General features: G+C 36.6%; 1 protein-coding gene across 7 annotated transcripts in view; it reads right to left on the reverse strand.

The window, feature by feature from the left end:
- The window catches only part of STXBP5 (syntaxin binding protein 5), a 106,642-nt gene that overhangs the window by 61,102 nt on the left and 22,973 nt on the right, over nt 1-22,567 (reverse strand). For all 7 annotated transcript variants that reach the window (XM_071433057.1, XM_071433046.1, XM_071433066.1 and 4 more), the window contains exons 4-8: nt 16,989-17,070; nt 16,101-16,201; nt 4,399-4,533; nt 3,204-3,267; nt 1,231-1,314 (exon numbers count right to left, since the gene is read on the reverse strand). In XM_071433057.1, the coding sequence (XP_071289158.1) occupies nt 1,231-1,314; nt 3,204-3,267; nt 4,399-4,533; nt 16,101-16,201; nt 16,989-17,070 (466 nt within the window). The remainder of the gene's footprint in view (nt 1-1,230; nt 1,315-3,203; nt 3,268-4,398; nt 4,534-16,100; nt 16,202-16,988; nt 17,071-22,567) is intronic.

Here is a 22,567-nt window from a genome sequence, read left to right on the forward strand (position 1 = left end):
GAAGGACGAGTCTCTGGTTTTATAGTTGGTTGTTTCAAGGAAGCATCTGCTTTATGCTTGCAGCATCAAAAGGCTAATCCAATATCAAGACCAAGAGAAAAAGAAAGCAAGACCAAAGACAATTATTCCACATGATAAATCCAGTGTGCCCACATCTTCATATATACTATGCTGCTGTGTTTCTGTTTTACAAAACAAAGATTAAATAGAATGGTTAAAAAAGTTAGAGAAGAACACAACAAGTAAAAGGTCTAGGAAGAAAAAGATGATAAAGACATGAGTAAATTTATAAAAAAAAAAAAGATAAAGGAATTAATTAGGTTCATGCAATGAAAATGGAAGGGAGAAAGATTGCTCTTTCCATAACACATTCTGGGGCTTATATGGACATTTCTGATGATCTAAGGCTTAGATTACTTCAGAGCCTCCTCCTCCAAGCAAACTCTTAATTGGTAGAATACACAGAAGTACAAGTACTGAGCCAGAACTGCCACCAAAATAACCCAACAACCCCATCCCCCTTCCCCAGCAAAAACCCTAAAGCTGGTACTGAACAATAACAAAGCCATTTTACAGTTAACAAAATGCAATCAAGACCAATTTTATATTATTTTAAATTAAATACATCAATTTGTATATTATGCTGACTCATTTTTCTTAATCTCAGTTGTTCAAAAAGTCTGTTCTCTCAAGAATCAAGTTTTAAAGAAATGAATGGCACCTAATACCATTGTTTTTTTAAACCTCCCGCAGTCTTATTTCAAAGAGAATTGATCATGATCTTATTCTACAGAGAAAAGGTGGTTAGAGAAGTGTTGTAGTGAGACTATTTATTTAGTGCTTTTTCCCCCGCCCTTTTCTCTTGCAGTTCCCAGAATATGTGAGAAATTCTAAATTACAGAAATTGATAAACCACCTTCTTTCAACTTAAGCCCTTAACACAGGTGAAAGTCACACGATTAACAGAAATAAGACCTAAAAGCTTAGTGAAGAAATCCAATCCATGCCACCATTCACTACTTTACAAACTTAAACTCAGTGAAGTTATTTGGTCTGAAGTTTATCATCCAAGCCCTACTGCTCTTTTAGAGAAAATTTCCAGTACTTGCAATTTCAAAGAGACCTACTTATTGATCCACTGGTGACAGAAGCAGGAGATTAAAAAATAAAGTCACTATTTGAGTAGTGAATTATATCCTCAGAGTAAGTAATGCAGATGAAAAATGTTACCTCATCATGTGTATATCTGTAATCTGCCTTCTTTGACTTCAGGTCCCATAAAACCACCGTCCCAGATTCAAAGCCAATCAGAAGCTGCAATAAGAAAATACATTAATTTTTTTATAAGGAAAATCAAAATGATATCATTTGCAATGCCTGAGGTTCTTGTCCAAAAAGACATGCAGCATAATAGTACATATAGTAACAGCAAGTTGTTATAAAAACAAAAATTAAAGAGGCAAAGGCCTCAACATTAGAAAGGTTTACTTTGTACTTATTGGCCTCAAGTTCCAGAAAATATAATGGACATTCATGCAATATTAAAAAAAAATCAAAGTATCCTTCTGAAGTTTCCTTGGAAATCACTTTGAGTTGCAGAAAGATCTATATTAACCCTTGCTATGTGTATTCCACCCTGAGTGAAAATAAAGGGTGTTGAAAAGGAGAAATTCATCGTGCATTTCCCTCACTGGAATTCATTCTGCTTAAATTTGCTGGAAGAATACAACACTGCCCCTGAAGTTCTCAGTAAGAATTCATTGTCTATAAAGAAACTATGTACTATGAGGTTTCTCCAGAAGTTAACCACAATTGAAATAACTGGCTGAAGGAACCTCAAAAACATTATTTGTTCATAGGAAAAAAGCTAGATAAACAAAACTAGATAATTTCCCAAATAATCTTTTTGCAAGAAGCAAGTTTAAATCTTTACTGCAGGGAGTGAAGACTCAAATTTTTGCAACTACACGGGGCTTTTTTAGTAATGTTTTCCTTACGAGAAATAAGAAAAGCATAAGGTTAAGATCTCAAAACACTTATTTATAGCCTGATGAATAAAACCAGTAATTTTTAAACTTTAATTGACAATAATTGGATGTGGGGTGGAATATATCAAAATTAATTGATCACTTGTATTTCCTGAAATTACAACAGCTTCATTGCATTCATATGCTAGAGTCCATAAGCCTGGAATGTGATTCAAACCTAATTCTACAGAGAAACCCATTAGTTATGCACTTACTGCAGTGAGCATCATACTAATGAAAAAAACTCTACTCATTAAATTCTCTGCTGGACTGAAACCTCAGGTGTTTAGGGTACAAGCTGATAACTAGCTAAAGCTTTCAAACCACTGCTAAGACAGTGGGATTATTCCCTCTCTCCAGTTTAATCTACTAGTGACATGAAAAACACAACACAGACAAAAAATATTCCTCCAGCCTATGGAGAGCACTAGTAAGCAAAATTGTTTGTCACAGGACAAGGACTCCTGTCTTGCAAGGGCTTCAAGAACATGCACTGTAAAACTTCTTTTTAAGATGAACAGATGATTATGCTAATAATATCTCATAAGAATGAAAATACAAGTCCAATACATAGATCTTTCTCACATATTTTGGTTTATTTTTCTGAAATATCTTGCTTTTCTGTAGGCCAGTTTCATCAGCAAACAGCATCTAGTGATCATAATAAATGGCCTAATATGGGAGTATGAGCCAAATTCCACAAAACCCTCAGATTAGTTAATCTAAAGACAAAGTATATGGTATTCTATAAAAATATGCTGTATAAATAAGCATATTAAAGTTGTGAAATAACACACAAGAGCATGATAAAGTGGAATTAATTTCTACCACACTTTAAGCATTCTGGTTATGATTGATTGGTTTTTTTTGTAACATCTTAATTTTTATCACCATAAGTAGAAGTCTCTGCTTTTATTTCCAAAAGTTTTGCAGCTAATCATTTTCATCTCTGTTTTCAAATGACAAGATGATTCATTCCACTCACTTGTCCTACACTCATGTCTGTACTTGGTTTTATGTTACTTTCAATGAAGTAACTTTATGTTACTTATAACAAAGGCCTAAAACCTTTGTTGTTTCATATACTTAATACTTCCTTAAATAGCAGTGGTATCTATACTTTAAAAAAGTCTTGCTGTGAAAATAATGTATTAAAGAGTCTTTAAAATATCTTACCTTTCCTTCATCCATTGGATTGTCACTAATGTGGACAACAGGTCCTGGGTGAGATTTGGATGACCTAAAAAAGAAATACTTCCATTAAAAAGAATTGTCCCCTGCCCTAAATGGCATCTCAAAATGATTTTAAGTTATAAAGATTCTGCAGATACAGACTCCACATAAGCAAGTTGTGACATTTCAAAATGGAGTTACTTTCACTTTTATCTTCAAGCCCATAAATACTGTGTCTGTTTGTAGACATTTAGTTTCTGTCTTAAGGAAAGACTAATTTATTGCCTATCAACAACAACAACATTAAAAAAAAAAACAAACAAAAAAACGACATTAACTTTAAACATTTTATCTTAATATCTGTTGTTACAGAATTGACACTGTAAGATCAAATGTTTACTTTTATACTGGAATACAGGTTTTGCCATTATTTATAAACTGCCCAAGATGGCCATTGTTACAATAACACAGAATTAACACTTTATGTGGACTTCCTGCTATTGAAGAAGATGGACTAATACAGAGCTGTGTTTGCTTCAACACCCTTTGGCAAGTGACAGACTTCACGTATTTTGGAAAGATGTACTGGGAACAAAACACCAGCACAAGAAAGAGCAGCACACAACTACATCTTTCCCCCACTATATTTGCACATACAATTTTAACACTGAAAAAAGGAGATGCAGTGACAATAGCTATAAAATGTATTTTGGTCTTGGAATAGACTTAATTAAATTTGCATTTCAGAAAGTCACTTCCAATTCAGAATATATCAGCCCTATTAAAAAATGCATTGTCTTTACACTTTGGTCTTTAATCCCCAACTGCAGAAGCAACATGTCTGTCCAAGTACCAGCCACACCATATTTTAATGTATATTATTTTTTCTTCTGCTTTATCCCAACACATGGTGATTTTTAAATCTATTTCTATACTGTCTATTTTGTCTATTTCCATGTCTATCCCAGGAGCTATGATAAAATACTGCTAAATTGTAGAAACATATATTAACATTAGCACCTCACATTCTTAAAAATAAAAATATCTACATGACTATGTACTTTGATAGTGTATGAAGTGCAGTATGATGAATATGGAGGCCTCTCTAGATAACAATGACATTCCTGCAAATGATGTTAACAACAGCTGGGACATTGCTGTTCCCTCCCCTCCACAGACAAAAATTGGTTAAACTCACAGTTCAATGGCTTTATTCCACATGATGACATAGCCTGAGAGAGTAAATGATTCCACATTGACAATGTGAATGTTTCCTCTTTCAGTGCCCACATATAGCCATTTGCTTTGGAAAGGCAGGTGACAAAATGTTATCCTGAAAGAGAAAGCCACAAAAAAGGAATTAAAGAAATGTCTTTTTGATATCCTACATTGCAAAGTCTATGCTACCAAAAGGTAAAAATAAGGCAACAGGCAAACAGCAATATATAAGACAAGTTTGAGGTAAAGTAGAAAAGCCAGTAAATGACCAAAGTAAGAGATGAACAGACAAAGTAGAACCTTAGGCTGAACAAAAAATAGAAAGCAAGCTATTCTAAAACTCATAAACCATAAAAAAAAAAAAATTACAGTCACCTTTAAAAATTATTGAAGGTATTTGATTGCTGTCATGTCAAACTTAAAATACAATACTCCTATGGTCTCTAAATCTCCCTTTGGAATCTATCTACTTTCAAGTTTTAAAGAACAAAGGATTTCAGAAGCCTTCACATGCAGATAAGGCTGATTTCAAGTAAGGAGACAGACAAAAGATATAACTCAAGAAAAGTAAGTTCACATGTCATCTAAATTAATGCCAAAAAAACAAACCTTAGAATAATCCTTAACAATTATAAAAGTAATTTTAAAAGTAGTTTAAATTTCAGGCTGCAGCTTTACTTCAATCACATTTTAATTTTCCGCCTTTTAGTCTTTTCTTCTGCTAGAAAGGTGTACCTGCACAAGACTCAACAGCTACCAACTGTAGGTACCAGCAGAGGACTCCTCTTTCACTGTAGCTCCAGCCCAAACACTAGCATTTGAAAACCTGATTATTTCTGCACCCTTGGGTCCTGATTACTGTTGACTATTTCTTCAAGATAAGGAAACAATGTCTGAACAAACTGACAGAATGCTAACTTGAAATTGGAGTCTAGAAACTTTCTGGGACCTCTAAACCATTTTAATCTGACAGGGTCTGTCATTGAAAGAAACTGCCAAATTACTTAGCTATCAAACTTGGGCTTTCAGAAATGTTTTAGTGATAAGGTAAAACAATTATTCAACAAGAATTTGTTCTGTTGGCTCTAATCCTTAGCTTCACAATTTTTTATGTTCTTGTTTTCTCCCAATTGGGTTGCTTATTGCCAAATCCATGCATCACTTCACAAGCCTGTTAAGTATTTATGCAAAGAACAGCTTTAGATCCTTTGCATTAGATGCTGCATACGCACACCAACTTCAGCTGAAAGGAAAATCTAACAGCAGCAAAGACAGAAATTGCTGTGGCTGACGAGATGTTAATTTGCACTGCAGGTTTCAAAAGAAAAAACTTCTGTAGTGATACTACCTGGATTCAGATTTAGATACCCCTGGATCGTGGGTCTTTTTTACTTATTTCTCCCTAACTAGGAAATGGACTTTGCTCAAGCAAATACTAATCTATCTGCTTTCCAACTCAATTTCTTGTCCTTGAACATTTATGCCAAAATAAAAGCCTGCATTAAAGTTTTCACTGATGTTTGACAGAAAAAGAAATACTACATACATGATTTAAAATGCCCTTCCAACTCAACTTGCAGATGTTGTAACACATTTAACAAAGAACACTAATCTGCAACCACCACAGGTTGAAAACTTGTGTTTCCCCAACATCCTTTAAAAAAAAGGATTTTGATGGAAGCCAAATCACATACATTGGTACAGATTCTTCCTAGGCAGGCAGAATGATAAGATAAACATAAACTTTCAGCACTCTGGAACACTACAGCAGCTTTTTGTGCCAGCACTCCACATGCCAGAAGTAGCTGGCAACCACATCAGTTGGATCCAAAACCATGGCCTAGCAGCCAGAAAAGATAATCAGTAGCAGGGTTGTAGGCTTGCCTTGATTACCAAGTTAATATTGTTAATTACAATTGTCCAACGCTTTCGTTATGAAAACCAATCTATTTCACATCATTTGAAGTGGGCAAAAAAAAAAAAGTTTGGCCTTCAGTTTTGACTGTTATAGCCCAAGGGCAACATTTAAAGTAGCTCCTCAATATTCTTGATACACTTGAATATGCAGGGATTTTCAATTTACTGTCTCTTTTGTGCAACTGAGATTAATTTTGTCCAGAGTCAGCAAACAATGAACTGATTCAATGCTAATAGCAAATGAAGAGAACAAATAGCTTCACAAAATATTTACAAACTCTCAAAGGCAGGAGGTTGAAAAGACTTCAAAATTGAAAGAATAGGCACATAACAGAGTTCTTAACCTTATTCAAAGTATTTTACCATTCTTCTACAGACTTTTGTGATTTTTCTATAAACTAAGAAATATTCCTAGATCTTTTATTTCACAGAAAAACTTGTTAAATCCAAAAGGAATGGCACGCTGATCCTGCTATAAGAACCAACATTTCTCCCTGAATGTAGTAAATGTTACTCATTTGCAAATAAAAAAAAATTACTATTTTATTTTCTTAATAGAAAAAATGTATGTCTTCCAACTTTCAGAAACTCCACTATATTTTGACCTAATGACTCATTTCAGATAACTGCATTTATTTTAAAAATTTACAGAATAATATTTCCAACATCAAAGTTCATGCACTGAGCTTCCCGCCTCACTAATTAAGGCTTCGCCTTAAGCTGTGTATACTTTAAAAAACTTTGGAAGTGTTACAGCCCTCTTAAAAACTAAAAATCAGTGAAGCTAGGACCATCTGAATGGCCTGAGCAGCCTTGTTAGTTCTGCTGAGAATTGGACTGATGATTGAAGGGATTCAAACTCCTTTTGGAGGATGGAAACAAAAGGTTAGAGTCTTCTTGGTAGTGATGCAATACCTGCTTATTTGACACTTGGCCACAGACAGCATTTTTTTGTTCTGAAAAATGAAGATTTTTTCTTTCAGAAATCTATCTTTTTGCCACCAGATTAGAATATAATTCATCCATAATGTATTTTAAGATCAAGAGAAGCAGAATTTGCCATATAATCCTCTAGCCATTTATACAACTCGAGCAGTCTTCCCCCTCTCTCCCTACCATTTGTGAATGGATACATTTATAAAAGTGGAAAATGCAATCAATTGTTGAGAACACATCAAAAGGACTACAGATGAAAAAATTTCGTACTTGTCTTTCTTGCGCACAAACTCCAACTGCCCGAAAACAATGCAGCAGTCAAAAGCAGACTGCCATACCTTTCTCCTGTAGCAAGCCATTCTGCCCAAAAATACTAAAATAGAAGCATCTATGATTTAAAACCGTCCAGTTCTGTAGATCTAAAGCGACAGCCTGGGATTGTTGGAGCCAGCAGTCACAGAAAGCAGGCTTTTGCAGGCAGCTCTTTCATGGCACAACAGATTCCTCATGTTGTCTCCAAGGCAATTTCAGCTCCCTCAGTAAGTGTAGTACATTTTGTGAAACAGACCAAAGTTTTAGCATAAAACAGTACAGGGCACAGCATGTCATTTCAAATATTTCACTTCCCCATATCTTCACAAAGAGAAAGATCCCTTTATAGAAAAAATATGCTTTAAGGAGATTTATCTTTTCAATGTGAAATCTACAGCAAGATTTTAGTATAAACTAACATCACCACTAAAATGAGGCACTGTTATACAACCCCAAAGCAGTCAGGGTAGCTCTAAATTCTCCTGTAGCTGTAATTTACCATAAGCACAAAATCTTCATCCTCACCACACACATATTTGCAAAGCTGCTCCCTCCCCACTGCTCAAAAAAAAATACAAACCCAAGATTTTTCTTTCTTGCAAAATGAATTTGTAAAAGTTGAACCAATAGTTCAAGAAAACAAAATTATGTACAGAAAAGTAAGTAACACACCCACAGGGAAAAACAATGATAAAATATTTACTGTTCTTACACTAATTAAAAGTAATTTAGGATATTGCTTATGGGAAAGTCTTAGAAATGATGGGAAATTCTTCAATAAGTGTTTTTTAACCTGCTGAAAGGATTCCCTTTCTTAACTGCAGACTATGTATCTTTTCTAATAATCTGTCAAAGATATTTAAAAAAATCTTAATTGCTGCTGTTTCACAACATATATCAAAACAATTAATTCAGCAAGTGATAATGTTCCCTACAGGAATTAAATTACAGAAATATTAAAGAAAACAACTTACTATATTATTACATTATTCAAAGAATTAGTTTTTCAAGAGGAAATACTAAGGAAAAATGGCAGGCTGGTAACTTGACTGTATTATTATGACAGCAGAAATCCTTCTAAATTAATCTTTACCTTTTCCTAGTCTACTGCATTATGAAGCATTATACATCAGAATTTTTCACTGCTTTAACAAAGCACAGTGACAAATACTTTGAAGAATGACAAACACTGATAACAGGTTTTATTGTTAAGTCACTAAAATATTTCTAGTGCCTTGGCCTATCATTATAGGTCTGCAGTAACTATAAGCACACAGCTGCTCAGATCATTACTGTATAGGTAAAATAAAAGCAAAAGATTAAGCTATCAAAGCTGTATTCTGCACACTTTTATCCTCAACCTTTCGTGTATGAGATAGCACCACGTAAAATTCAGAAGCTGAGAAGTTTAATTCTGATGTTAATGTAGACTCCAAATCCATGGACTCTTGTCAAAGTCCTCCACAGGCTTTGAAAGTCAAAAGGCAGTGTCAAAATTACATTCTGATGGAAGCAAGCAGTAGTTTTGATACCACCTGACTGTTGCAAAAGGGTCTTTTTCCACATCTGATAACTTCACTAAGCTTAGAACATCTACCCATACAAAAAAGGCCTCAAAGACCAGCAGGCATAAGCAGAAGAAGATGCATCCCAAAGAAGTTGCTCTTCAATGCATCCCAAAATGTCCCACCAAAAAAACACGTGGGCCAATGTGGTAGGAACTGAAGCAGGTACTTCATTTCCATTTATATCCCCCAACAGCACTCCAAATGTTGCTTCCCCAAATCCACTGACTTGAATTGCTGTCTCTTAAGGCAGTGGAGAAGCATCTGTGTTCAGTATCTGAGTTGTGGTGGACATCAGGGGTGTCAAAATGGAGTAAGCATGTGTCAGAGCAAGCTACTCAACTGTCTTGGGACGACACAAAAAGTAACAGACCATTGGCATGTCAGACACACCAAGAGGAGTTCACAAATATATAGTGCAGGGTATTTCATCAGTGGCAAGAAAGTTTCCAATTTTTTTAGTGTTTTGCGTAAGTTCTTTCAATACTGAATAATTCTCTTAGTTTTCAAATCATTTGCCTAAAAAGACACATAGGGAATCACAAACTCAAACTGCAGAAAAAAAATGGCCGTGTCAGAGATGTAGCCCTACCACACGAGGCAGAAAAAACATTCCTATTGCTGATGGAGAAGCCTGTCATTTAGGCAGAACTTAAAGACTAGAGGTCAAATTCTGCCCAAGAACGTGGCAGTTGGCCATTATATGCCTCATATCACTGTGAAAGTCAGTGTGAAAGGTATAGCTAAGAGGGCAACTGAGGCAATTTAAAAACCATTTCTCTGAAATTTGAAATTTCTGAGTGACAGGACTCAGCATTTTGGTTCCGCCTCAGTGCTAAAGGCAAAAGAAGGCAGCTGATGCAACTGCAGCTCCATCAACCATACTGACACGTGGAACTCTGCATGCATGCATGGCCTCAAGGAAACATTTTTCAAAGCAATTTGATCTTTGTGAAAGAAACATTCATATATATAACAAATCCAGACAGCCAATATGTTAATTTCCTTCTGCTAGTTTCTTGAAACAAAATCAAATTCCTTCTAATTACATGCCCTAGTGAATCACCGCTGAGTTAAAATTTTGAACTCACTAGCTAAAAGGCTTTACATGACACCATCAAGGCAAGGAGACCAGATGATCGCTGCGTCTCACTCTGAAGAAAGACACTTTAAAAAAGTGTGAAAAAAGAAAACAAACCCCACCCCAAAAATTTAGCTGTGTGTGAAAAATAAACTAAAACCCCATAAACAATGTCTATCACCACCTGCTCTCACAGGCAAGACAACCTGTATGTCCTTCTGTTATCCACAAAGTGGCAGAATTGGTCAGTTTATAAATTCAGGGTGAACGAAAACTACCAAGTCTGCTAAGGCATAGTCTGAGTACAAAGTTATAGTATCTAACAAGGTAACATATGTGCCAACAGAAGTTTAAAATCTTACTGCTAATTAGTAAATACAAGTGGGATTTTCCACTCTCTATAGACAGTGTTCCAAACACAATGCTAAAAAGCTGCTGTTTACAGCAGGATACAAAGCCAAAGATATTTTAAGCATAATTTTGTAACTCTGAATTATGCAGTTTCATGTTGAGGAAAACTATTTAAATCCCACAGCACAGAAGTTGACATATTAAAAATTAAACTGCTATCAAGGCATTCAGAGATCGATATGCAGAGCACTGGCACAAAACACTCAGTTCTATTTTTATGCCATTCTTGCTTTGTGACTTACCATAAAGACAAACTTTCTTTTGTCAACTCAGGAAGGATGTAAGTCTCAGAAAATGAACAAATTTTTCATACATGCATATAAAGCTGGTTTGCTTTGGCAAAGGGGCTGGCAAAGGGGCCTCAAATTTGCCATCCCATGCTACTTTTTCTTTTTTCAATCAAGTTAGTCTGTCACTCCACCCTCTCAAACAGGATCTGTCAAAGTCCCTGGCTGGTTAGTGATGCATGTTTGACTTTTCACACCTCAGATCAGCATCAAGTTTAACAGTTTCTGCATGGCAGGCATGAAGCCAGATCAGTTATGTATGAATGTATGTATGCATCTCACAACATGCTTTCAATATTTACTCTAATAAGATCTTTTAACTACGTTTATTTCAGAGCTAGCCTAGTGAAACATTTATATTTACTACTGAGTTAAAGCGAGTTTCACATGAATCTTGCATTACTTGTTAACACACAACAATCTTGTGTTTAGGATATTTATAAATAGATATGTAGATGGCAAAGGAAATAGATAGCGATCAACTGAAGTCATTTTAGAGATGTACAAAACCTGAGACACTGAGTTCACACACTGAATTATGCATTCTGAAAAGAGGTAGTATTTAGACACTTTTGCATGACAAGTCACACAAACAACTGTTCCATATCATTATGCATTTTTGTCCTGGCCCCTACACACTGCTTCCCACAGTCAAGGAACAGTGGCCAAGCATGACATTGGTCTACTATCTCCTAACCCTTGTTTGGTAACTAGAACATAAAGCAGCTGCAAAACCTCCACAAATGCAGCAAAGAAAAGGCTAAAAAACTTGAACTAGCTTGTTTTGCACTGAGCTTTTGTGATTTGTCAGTAACTTCAGCTAACAGATTTGTTAGACATGTAAAACCTCACCAATTCCTGCTTCAGAAGACTTGCTTCAAATTACTAACCATCACTGTTAACAAAAGGCAGTCAGGAGCTATGAACCCATTAATGGTCAGTTGTTTATCTACAGATTCTTTACTAATTTAATGATTCAAGAGAAAGCAGCATATTTCAGGCCTCTTGGATACTGTTTTTAAAAAAATGTTTTGCTCAAATCTAAGATTGATGTAAGCCACCCAAAGACATTTTCCACGCATCAGAACAGAGCCTGTAATGACAGAGAATTATATTAAAAAGAATCAGCTCTTTCACCACTCCCTGTTCTTAAAATTCACGAGTAGAAAACCAAGAATTCACATCACTTTCCTGTCATATACTGGAGACTGCATTCTGAAATAATTTACAGATTTAAAACTCATGTTTTCAGGTAAGTTTACAAAACATCTAACACACAACAGAAGCATTTATAAACAAGCTAGTTCTTGGGTTTGCATCTTAAGATGTTTAAAACATCTTAAATGAGGCAACAAAATTCAATTACCAACAGGATAAACAAATATGAAATCTAGAAATTGTGTTGTTAGACATTGGGCAGTAGTTCTTCCACATGACTAAAAGAAAGGAATTAGGCAGAGCTGTTAAAAGGCTGTGCCAGAAGATTACAGAATTAGTTAATGAAGTCATAGCCTTATCACTTGATTTTTTAATTATTTTTTTTAAATACAGTTAAAGAATAGTTTTCAAGACGAAGAAAATCCTTTCATATGAGTAGCTAACTGCTACAGTTAGCTTTCTATGCTAAAGACAATTTCTTAGATCAAATCTAAACCTTACATATCAAATAGTTATTTAGAAACAAAATCTGAATAAAAATTTGCCTGTGACAGTTTAAAGTTCAACTCCTGTTACATAGGACACAAATACTGCTTTTCTGCAATTTCAACACACTTCCAGATAAACCAAATCAGTTAAATAATTTTAAACCTTTGCCTTAACAGAGTCCTAGAGCAAATACTGATGCCACCACAATCATTGCTTCCATCATATGAGTTTCAAGATATCTAATCTCACAAACTGACAAAGTATTATTAGAGAAGACAGTTATAAGCCTGTCTTGTAGTGTACAAAATACTTCAAATAAGTCCTGTTTGAGAAGTTAGTTATCCTTATGAATAGATCTTAATCCCACAACATGAAGTACTATAAAAATTTTTATTAATTAAGTTTATAACAGCTTCATGACTTGAGAATGTAGAAGCTGAGAGGAGCTGACTTTAGTTGTGATATGTGTTGTGGTGCTGCATGCCTCTGCCACCCAGGACACTAATTTCTCTGATCTGAGAAATGTTCATTAAGCCCTGGCCTTGATGAACTGCACTTGGACTAAATTCCCCTTGAGCTTATCAGAAACCCTGTCTGTTCCCAGGAACTAACAGGTGTCTAATGAACATCTGCTTTAAACAAACAACCTTGGAATTTTATTTTTTTTTTAATAACAACACAAGTGGAATAATATTTTTGTTGTTGAACAGTCAAAGAAAGTTACCAACTCAAATTGGCCAAAATGGAAAATTACCAGAACTGAAGCCCACTCTCTTGCTACCCTATAAATAGTGGTCCAAAGTGAGACATTTTTGAGCTCCTGATTATAAGAGGCTAATGTGTATTAAAGCCCATTGTCTAACAACTCTATAAACAGCAGTCCACAGTGAGATTCCTTTGAGCTCTTGATTCCCAGAAGATAAGGGACTAATGTGTACGTCTCAAACACAGATAACTGGATGGCTGTGGAGCCAGCCAAGGACTGTTATTACTAACAGACAAGAACTGCTGGTAAATCCAAGGACTATTGGTATTAACACATCATGAGAAAGAGCAAGGTTTGGCTGGAGAAGGGGGGGTCAAGTGGAGATAGAGAGGCACTTTTCCTTTCACAGTACAATGTAGGAATGAGTGGCAGGAAGTGGACATGGACTATAGGGTGGGATTAAAACCACAAAAGACCTCCAAAGCCCCCTGACACATTTCCAGAAAGGCCTGACAGAACGGACTGTGCATCATTAATTTACATCATGAACACTCTTCTTAATAAACTTAGTTGTATATAGCATAAAACTGACCAAAGAAAAGCCCATTTACTTCAGATTCATACAGCATATTGAAACTATTAGGTATAATGAATTACAAAGAACTAAGTGTTATAAAGGCCCCTATTTACAATTATTCAACAATGAATTTTTTGCATTTCAAGTTCCAGTCAAAATATTTACCTGATAATGAAATTATATGTTATTTTATAAATTTGTGTTTAATGAAGTAGTCAAAAGAAAAGAGAATATTTGAAAACATTTAACAGTCATCCACCATGACCTAAGTGGCTATGACAAGGTACAGATCTGGCAATCTTAAGTGTTCTGGCTAACTTCATATGTTATTATAATAGATGTTTTAAAATTAAAATTGCTAGAAGAATAAGCCCTTGTCTCAAGCTATGCTTACACCACTCATGGTAACTGTGGTGCTCTCATTACCTACCTTGGCAAGACAGGATTAGTAACTAAGTCAGCCACTAAAGCAACATCAGTGACCAAGACTCCTTTCTAGCCCCACTTAACTCTCTGTGATGGATCTTGCTACTGACATCATTACATTCACAGAAAAAAGGATAGTTTAAAACTTTCACTTTGCTTAACCAAAGATACACCACATCTAAAACTCTAAGCCAGCCTACAACAGATTTTCACACAATCAGAATCAGATATCTGTTTAGAGCATTAGTTAGAAGCCCATTTTTAAGTGTGGTTTCAGGATACAAATCCTAATTTTACACTGACACTTAAGTAGACACTACAAGTAAGAGAAAAGTCACTAAAAAAGGGAAGGGAGAAGTAGAAAATTCAGTTTGGACACATTACTGTATCTCTTACATTTGGACAATCCTCATTAAATTAGCGGTTATAAATTGCATTTCCTTCCATTTGCTTTCTATACTGCATAAAGGAACACTGCCACTCCTTTGGGGCAGAGAATTTGCCCCAGTCAACAAAGCTTCCTGTTTTCTGTACAACAGTTCAGAATCACAGAATTGTCTGGGCCTGAAGGGGTTATTAAAGATCACCTAGTCCAACTCACCTCCTGTGGCCAGGGACATCTTTCAGTAGATAGTTGAGCAAAGCCCCATCCAATCTCTTCTAGATCACTTCCAGGGATAAGGCACCCACTACTTTTCTGGGCAAGCACTTACAGTGTCTCATCACACTCACAATGAAGAATTTCTTTCAATATCCCATCTAAACCTACCCTCTTTCACTTTAAAGTCATTACCCCTTGTCCTATTCCTACAGGCTCTGGTCGGACTTTTAGCACAGAGATCACAGAAACAATTTCAAAAGGGAATTAGAATCACTTAATCCTCTACACAAAGAAACCCCAGTAATCTGCATTTATGTTGTTCCTGATGAATTTGTTCATAACCTACTCTTTAAAACTACAAGGGTACCATTTCATCCACCCAACAGTTTGTTTAGCACTTGGCATGACACTACATTAGAATGTATTAGATAAGTATTTAACTTTTTCTATTGCTATCTATTACTTAAAATATATGACCTCCTGCCCTATTCAAAAGAAATACAAGGGACAGATTATTCTGGTTCTTGTTAGTATCCTCTGAGCTCCCCAAGCAGCCCATCTCTAATGCATACTGTTGCAAAGCAAACACAGCATTCCAGCTGAGACTTTTCATATACTAGAAGAGAAGGAACACCTCTTAGAAGGGAAGGAGTAGTTGTTTTTAAAACAAAGGACATGTTTTTCAGAAATTTACTCAACTGACTTTTAGAAATTTAATCTTAAATGTCTCTCTAGCTTGCTTGGAATTCTATTACTTGAGTATAAAAATTTTTAGTCAAAATACAAGTGGTTTTCAGATACTCTGATACAAACAAGAGCTCTAACACTGCAGAATCTTGCTTTGCCATCAAGGGAGAAAAAATTCCAGGTAAAAAAATTGACCAATTTTCCTGTTGTCTTTTTGGTGCACACACTTTCTCTTGTTCCAAAGTTCCTCTGAAGACATACATTCAAATTACTCTGCTCCTCCACCTTTTAAAGATATGAAAATTGATGTTCAACAATGCAACACAAAGTGATAGAAAAGGCATCTCTGTTTAGGTCACTAGTGTGTCTTATTCACAACTACTTTGGGGCCCAACAGATTGAAACTCAAACCCAGTGTAAGCGCAGTTTCAATTATGTACCAAGTTATGGCTTGGACTGCATCAATAAGATCTGATCTTACAATAGCACTTGGTGTGCTAAGGGCACTGCAATAATAACCAGTCCCTACCGTTCCCGGTTAAATTTGAGGGAATGAAGTATAGCCGGCCTCTTCTGGCGCAAGTTCCACAGGTGTAAGGTGTCATCAGCCAAGGCACTCACAAGAGCTCCCTAGGAGAACAAAAACATTTTAGTCATCCTGTTTTCAAAGCCCTAGGAACAGTGTAGCATCACAGTGGAAATACATTACATATTTATTACCAGGATGAAAAAAAAAATATAAGCATGTGCATCAGTACCATAGCACAGCTAAGTTCTAAGTAGTAGGAATGAGATAAGTGATGTGATCACATGTTCAGCTCACTCATATTTGGTTCAGTGCTATACTGAGAGGTGATGGGGAAGCTTTTTCCAGTGTGTGCTCATCAGTTTCCTCATGCCCATCTCTGCAGAGAAATCAGGCAATGATCTGCTAATATCTGTGTGCTGACAAAGATAGCGAGATCCCTCTAAAAACCTGTCCCCAGCTCAAGTACAGCACTGCTGTCAAATCTCAGCTGCTACATCCCTAGAAGCACATCTGAAACTGAGGCAACATTATTCAGTTCATGTCTAAGACAGTAACTTGACCAAAATAAAATTAGCTACATACTGAAACTGGTAGTACTGTGTAAAAAGTACTTCACCACTTCCAGAGATAACTTGAAACGTTCAAGGACATGAAAAGATATCCTAGTTCTTGCTTATACCAAAAGAGTACTCTGGTGACAAAGATATTTTCAGGAGTTAGTCAAGCATTTTCCAAAAATAAAAAACTTAATTTATTTCTAATTGTTATTGCAGTTTGTTATTTGTGCTACACCACTTTCATCAGCTAATTGTAATGCTTGCCTAATGAAAAATTAAAGAAAATGTGCTCCATTTCTTCTCTGAATTACACATAAATCATTTTACTAACCTCATTAATCAGGAACTGAAGTTGGATTACTGCAGCTCCACTGTCATGTTGACAGTAGCATTCAACTCCTGGCCGACCAAAGCTGGAATTAGTACCATTAAGGAATAATTGTTGCATGTAACAAACAAAACACACAGCATAACCAACATTTTCACTTTCACTAATACCACATTCACACAGGCTAACATCCTGCTTCTAGCTAGTGCACTCAACATATCTAACCACACAGAGCTGAATAGTTACCAAAACAGTCATTTATAAATGCAACAAAGTAACACAAAAAATTCAAAAGGCCTACCTTGAAATATAAAAAATTATATATAACTGCTTAACTTACAGAGATTTAAGGGATTATTCATCACAAAGAACTTGAAGAATGATGAAGCAGTTATTTTAACAATGTTAACTATCAGGACTAGAATGAAAGGAAGTTAATCTAAAAAAGCATCATAAACAAATTATTACATTTTTCAAATGCCAAAGAATCTTTCTCTCCATTTAAACATTACTTAAGGATGAAAAGACCTGAAAAATGCAAGGCATGTTAAAAAAAATCTGCTGTGACAGAGATGAGATCAGTAGTCAAAATATGGAGGAGTCAATGGGACATTATGTATAATGTAAATTTTCAGGATCTCTGTATCAAGACTTCCTGGATTCACACCAGCCATGAGATAGAAAAAGCTTGCTCATTTTCACCCTCACACATAAATCAGTCCTATCGTTCCATAACAAATATTGCTGGAGGCTGCAGCAAAACAGATTCTTTCACTTCTCCATACTTTGCTAATTTTTTAGTTGCAAACAGGCTGTATTTTAAATGTAGTTATGCACCTGCTTCTGATACAAAATTAAGTTCTCCAATGTCTAGGAGATCGTGCAGAAATGAGAGAGGAATTAAGCAAACTGGTCAGCATTTCACCGTCATTGTATGCCCAGGTTTTCTGACTATAATTTGTCAGTGCTGAACACTTCTTGTTTTAAAGAAACACTTTAGCATTCAGAAGAAAAGAAATTATTCTGAAGCTTTATGGAAAACAGGGACTATAGGTACAATTTTTTCTCTCAGTATACGCTAAAAATTAATAAAACAGTATAATTCTCACCCATTTTGCAAGCTTTCCATTTACTGAGAAATTGCTGAACAAAACCCAAGTGGATAATATGTGCATTCTTAAAAAACATGTGCATTCACACAACTACAGACAGTTGAAAGGCTGACAAGACCATTAGGCTGCATGCAAATCAAACCTCAAACACATCTCCTGCTCAGCCTCTAAGCTGGTAAAGTAAAAAAGTACAACAGCAGGGAGAAGTCTGCTTTAACACACATTTTAACTTTTAAACTTGAACCACATTCTTCTTGACTAATAAATCTGCATAACATCCAGCTAAGTGGTGAGATACACACTGGACAGATGTTGAATAATCCACCAAACTTAATACCAGCTTTCTTCCCCAAACCGAATTAGTAATTTAATTTTGTTCTGCCATGGAAGGACTTAAAGAGTCAGCGAGCCTCACCTGGTTTTTTGGTTTTATTTTACATTTTACAAACATGAGTTTTTTTACAAAGAAGCTGTCTGTATTCTAGTCACAGTTTATGGCTTAAAAAACAAAAAGAGTGGAGGGGGGTTGTCCCCATAAACAAGGCCTTCCTACACAAACTCACAATACTTTAAATGTAAAGTCGTTGCTTTTACATTAACTATGGATTGACTGCACAAATTGCCAGACTGAAAAAACCCACAAGAAATAAGATAAGTTTCAGAGCTGATTGCCTTTGGCCTTGCTCATGCATCTGCATTAATCTGAATTAATAATTATTTGCACAAGTAGACAAAAACTATTTTCAAATGTGAAATTCAAATGCTTACAGGAATTGAATTTTAAAACTTGTTTATCTTCACTGACACAGGTAGCTTTCTAATAAAAGATTTTCCAAGCCCCTCTCTGGAACAACATTTTCCAACATAATTAAATGCAAACCTTGTTTGTAAACCCGGAGTTTATTTGGAATTAAGACTCTACAGCTACCTTTCTTCAAAATAAGAGGAATATGACCCAGAAAAACATAAGTCCATAGACTGCTCAAGTTACTTCTTCCTTCAATTTCTATTCCTCAGATGCTTTCTGCAAGCACTTCTGACGCTAATATTTCTGGAAGCACTGTTATAACTAGTCAGTAAAAATTTCAATATTAAGAATATTTCAGTGTTTCCTTAAACAAAAAATTCTTCCACATTTTCCAGGAATCAGTAAATATTCAGCACTGCGAGTAAGATTACACAAGTTTTAAATATTCAGAGCAAATCTCTCTTCGACAAATTAGTGGAAACCTCACATCCAGATGTGAAAATAGTTTGGCCTCTTCTATAGTGCTTGCCATCATTAAAAAAAAAATAGTCCTTGCAGCTAGTCTTATTTAGTTCCTTTACTCAAGGATTATGTCATCTTCACTTTTTCACCTAGTAGCTAAAATTATTCTTCTCATCTCAAATTAATATCATCCTCCTAACCAGCATTAATCTTCTTTTCTAAAGCAATGCAAAGCCTCCCCGTTTTGCAGGGTATGCTGAATTGAAAAAGCACGTCACAAAGGCTGACTGCAGAAGGATAATATATGCCTGCTTCAGTACATGAAGCATTTCTCAACCACACAAAACAGGCAGCAGCCCAGGGAATGCAGTTTGCCCAAATCCGCTGCACTTGTGTATGTGTGCTTTAGGCAAGAGAGCTCACTGTACTAAGCAGTGATCAGCTACTACATCGTTGTTCCCAAAACAGGCAAATATTATAATGAATAATGACAAGATGAGCAAAGCATTTTAATTTTGTAGACAGGAAAAACTCTCTGTCAAAGACCTTGGGTAGCTCTAGAGGAAATACTCTGCTCTGAGCAATTTTCTAATCAAAGACCCATCCCTGCTTCTTCAATTCAGAGCAGTTCATTCTACTATTCCTGCTTCATCCCCAATTCAAAATATTACAGAATTGGATAAATTAATAGCTTCTGAACTGTAATATTGCTTCCACATTCCCCACTACCATTTGGAAATTAACCCTAGAAAACACTAGCATTTCAGTGTCTTCACTGCGTATGTTTTGAGAAAACAAGAGACAACAGCTGCGCCTGAGACAAGAAAAAGAGAACATGCTCATGTCCTAGCATTAGTGCTCATTTTCATAACTGCTAGAAGCGCAGGTAATACACAAGGAAATCACAGCATGACCTTAATTTAATATCACATAAGACTAAATTCACTTTAATATATGAGAAAAAGCAACATTTCCTAAAGGTATTTTTTCAAACAAGCTTCAGACCTAAGCTTACACTTCAGGCATTTCTTTTAGCGATATGCAAGTTTTCTCCTCAAAATGCCCTTTTTAAAAGTTATTACTATTATTTATAGCTTAGCTACATAGTAGCAACTCAGTGCACATCTGCCCTTAGAAATCACATTTTAAAGTAAAAATTAATTCCAGAATGCTTATGAAAGTCAGAGAAGACCAGTTGGTTTGGTTTTTTTTAATTCTTTAGTTACTCTAAGTAGACCTAGAGACTACTAGGGACAACTTCTTCACCTGTGGTTGATCCCTCTGACATACAAGACAGTCGAAAATCGGTAGCTATCAATTCAACCCTTAGCATAAGGCAGTCACCAAAAAATCACAGAATTTAGATTTAAAAAGACCTCTAAGTTAATCAAGTCCAACCTTTGACCAATCACCACCTTATCAACTACAGTATAGAACTAAGTGCCATGTCCAGTCTTTTCCTGAACCATCCTCCAGGGATGGTGACTCCATCACATCCCTGGGAAGCCCATTCCTATGTTTAACCTTTTCCATTATAGAATTTTTCCTGGTGTCAAAACTAAACCTCTCCTGGCACATCTTGAGGCTATGTTCTCTTGTCCTGTCATCAGTTGCCTGGGAGAAGAGGCTGACCCACGCCTGGCTACAGCCTCCTTCCAGGCAGTTGTAGACAATGGCAGGGTATCCTAGGTCCCTGGGCCTCCTTTTCTCCAGGCTAAACACTCCTAGCTCCCTCAGATGCTCCTCATAGCACTTGGGGACAAGTCCTTCTCTGGACATGCTCCAGCACCTCAATTCCCTTCTTGCAGTGAGGGGCCCAGCAGTCGAGGGATGACTTCATCAGTGCTGGTACAGGGGGACAATCCCTGCCCTGGCCCTGCTGGCCACACGGCTGCTGATACAGGCCAGGGTGACATCGGCCTTCTTGGCCACCTGGGCACACACTGGCTGATGTTCAGTTGGCTGCCAAAAAGCACCCCCAGGTCCTTTTCCATTGGACAGCTTTCCAGTCATTTTTCCCCAAGCCTTCAGTGTTGCATGGGGCTGTTGTGATTGTAGTGCAAGCCCTGGCACTCGGTCTGGTTGAACCTCATAGCACAGGCCTCAGTACATCAATCCAGCCTGTCCAGATCCCTCTGCAGAGCCTTCTCACCCTCCACCAGATCAGCATTCTCATGTAATTTAGTGTCATCTGTGAACTTACTGAGAGTGCACTCAATCCCCTCATCCAGATCATTAATAAAGGTATTAAACAGAGCTGGCCCCAACACTGAGCCCTGAGCACTTGTGACTGAACACCAACTGGATATGACACCACTCACCATCACCCTCTAGTCTGGCCATCCAGGTAGTTTTTAACCCAACAAAGAGTACACCTGTCCAACCCATGGGCAGCCAGTTTCTCCAGAAGAATGCTGTGGGAAACAGTCAAAGGCTTTATTAAAGCCCAGGTAGACACTTCCACAGCTTGCCCCTCATGCATGTCACCCAGTTTCCTGACCCGACTGGCTGGGCCTGAACCCTTGGCTCTCCTGTAAGTGCCACGTGATCACACTCAAGATAACCTGTTCCAGAACCTTCCTGGACAGCTAGGTCAGGCTAACAGGCCTGTAGATCCCCAGATCCTTCTTCTGGCCCTTCTTGTGGAGGGATGCCACATTGGCCAACCTCCAGTTGACCTTCCTGGGTAGCCAGGAGTGAAGATAAATGACAGAGAGCAGCTGTGTGAGCTCTTCCACCAGCTTCCAGTCCCATAGACTTATGAGTGCCTAAAAGGCTCAGCAAGTCACTAGCTACTTCATCCTGGATTACAGGGGGTCTATTCTGCTTCCTGTCCCTGTCTTTCAGCTCAGGAAGCTGGTTATCCTGAGGTATACACACACATTTATAATTCTAAATTATTTTCCAAACTATCATCACACAGATATTGGCATCTTTACTTATTACACTGTGATAAAAAGTCTTGATAATACAGAAAAGACAGACCAGTTATCAGATTTGCTACTGTTAACAATAGCTCACGAGTCTTAAGACAAATCTGAAAAAATTGCTGCTTTTAATATTCATTCCTAGATACTTCTCAAAACTATAGCTGTAACACGTACCAGTACTTAAACATTTGAAAATTTTGACAAAAAAGATCATTGGCTAGAGAAAGACACAAACCACTGATTTGAATTGTATACAAAACACTAAAATCAGCAGATTACTCAATGTATTCTTACGTATAGCACTCTAGGAGTGCATGATATACTTGCTTA

The sequence above is a fragment of the Agelaius tricolor genome, unplaced genomic scaffold (assembly GCF_023055355.1).
Source record: "Agelaius tricolor isolate 1412-34295 unplaced genomic scaffold, bAgeTri1.0.p SCAF_1, whole genome shotgun sequence".
NCBI lineage: Eukaryota > Metazoa > Chordata > Aves > Passeriformes > Icteridae > Agelaius > Agelaius tricolor.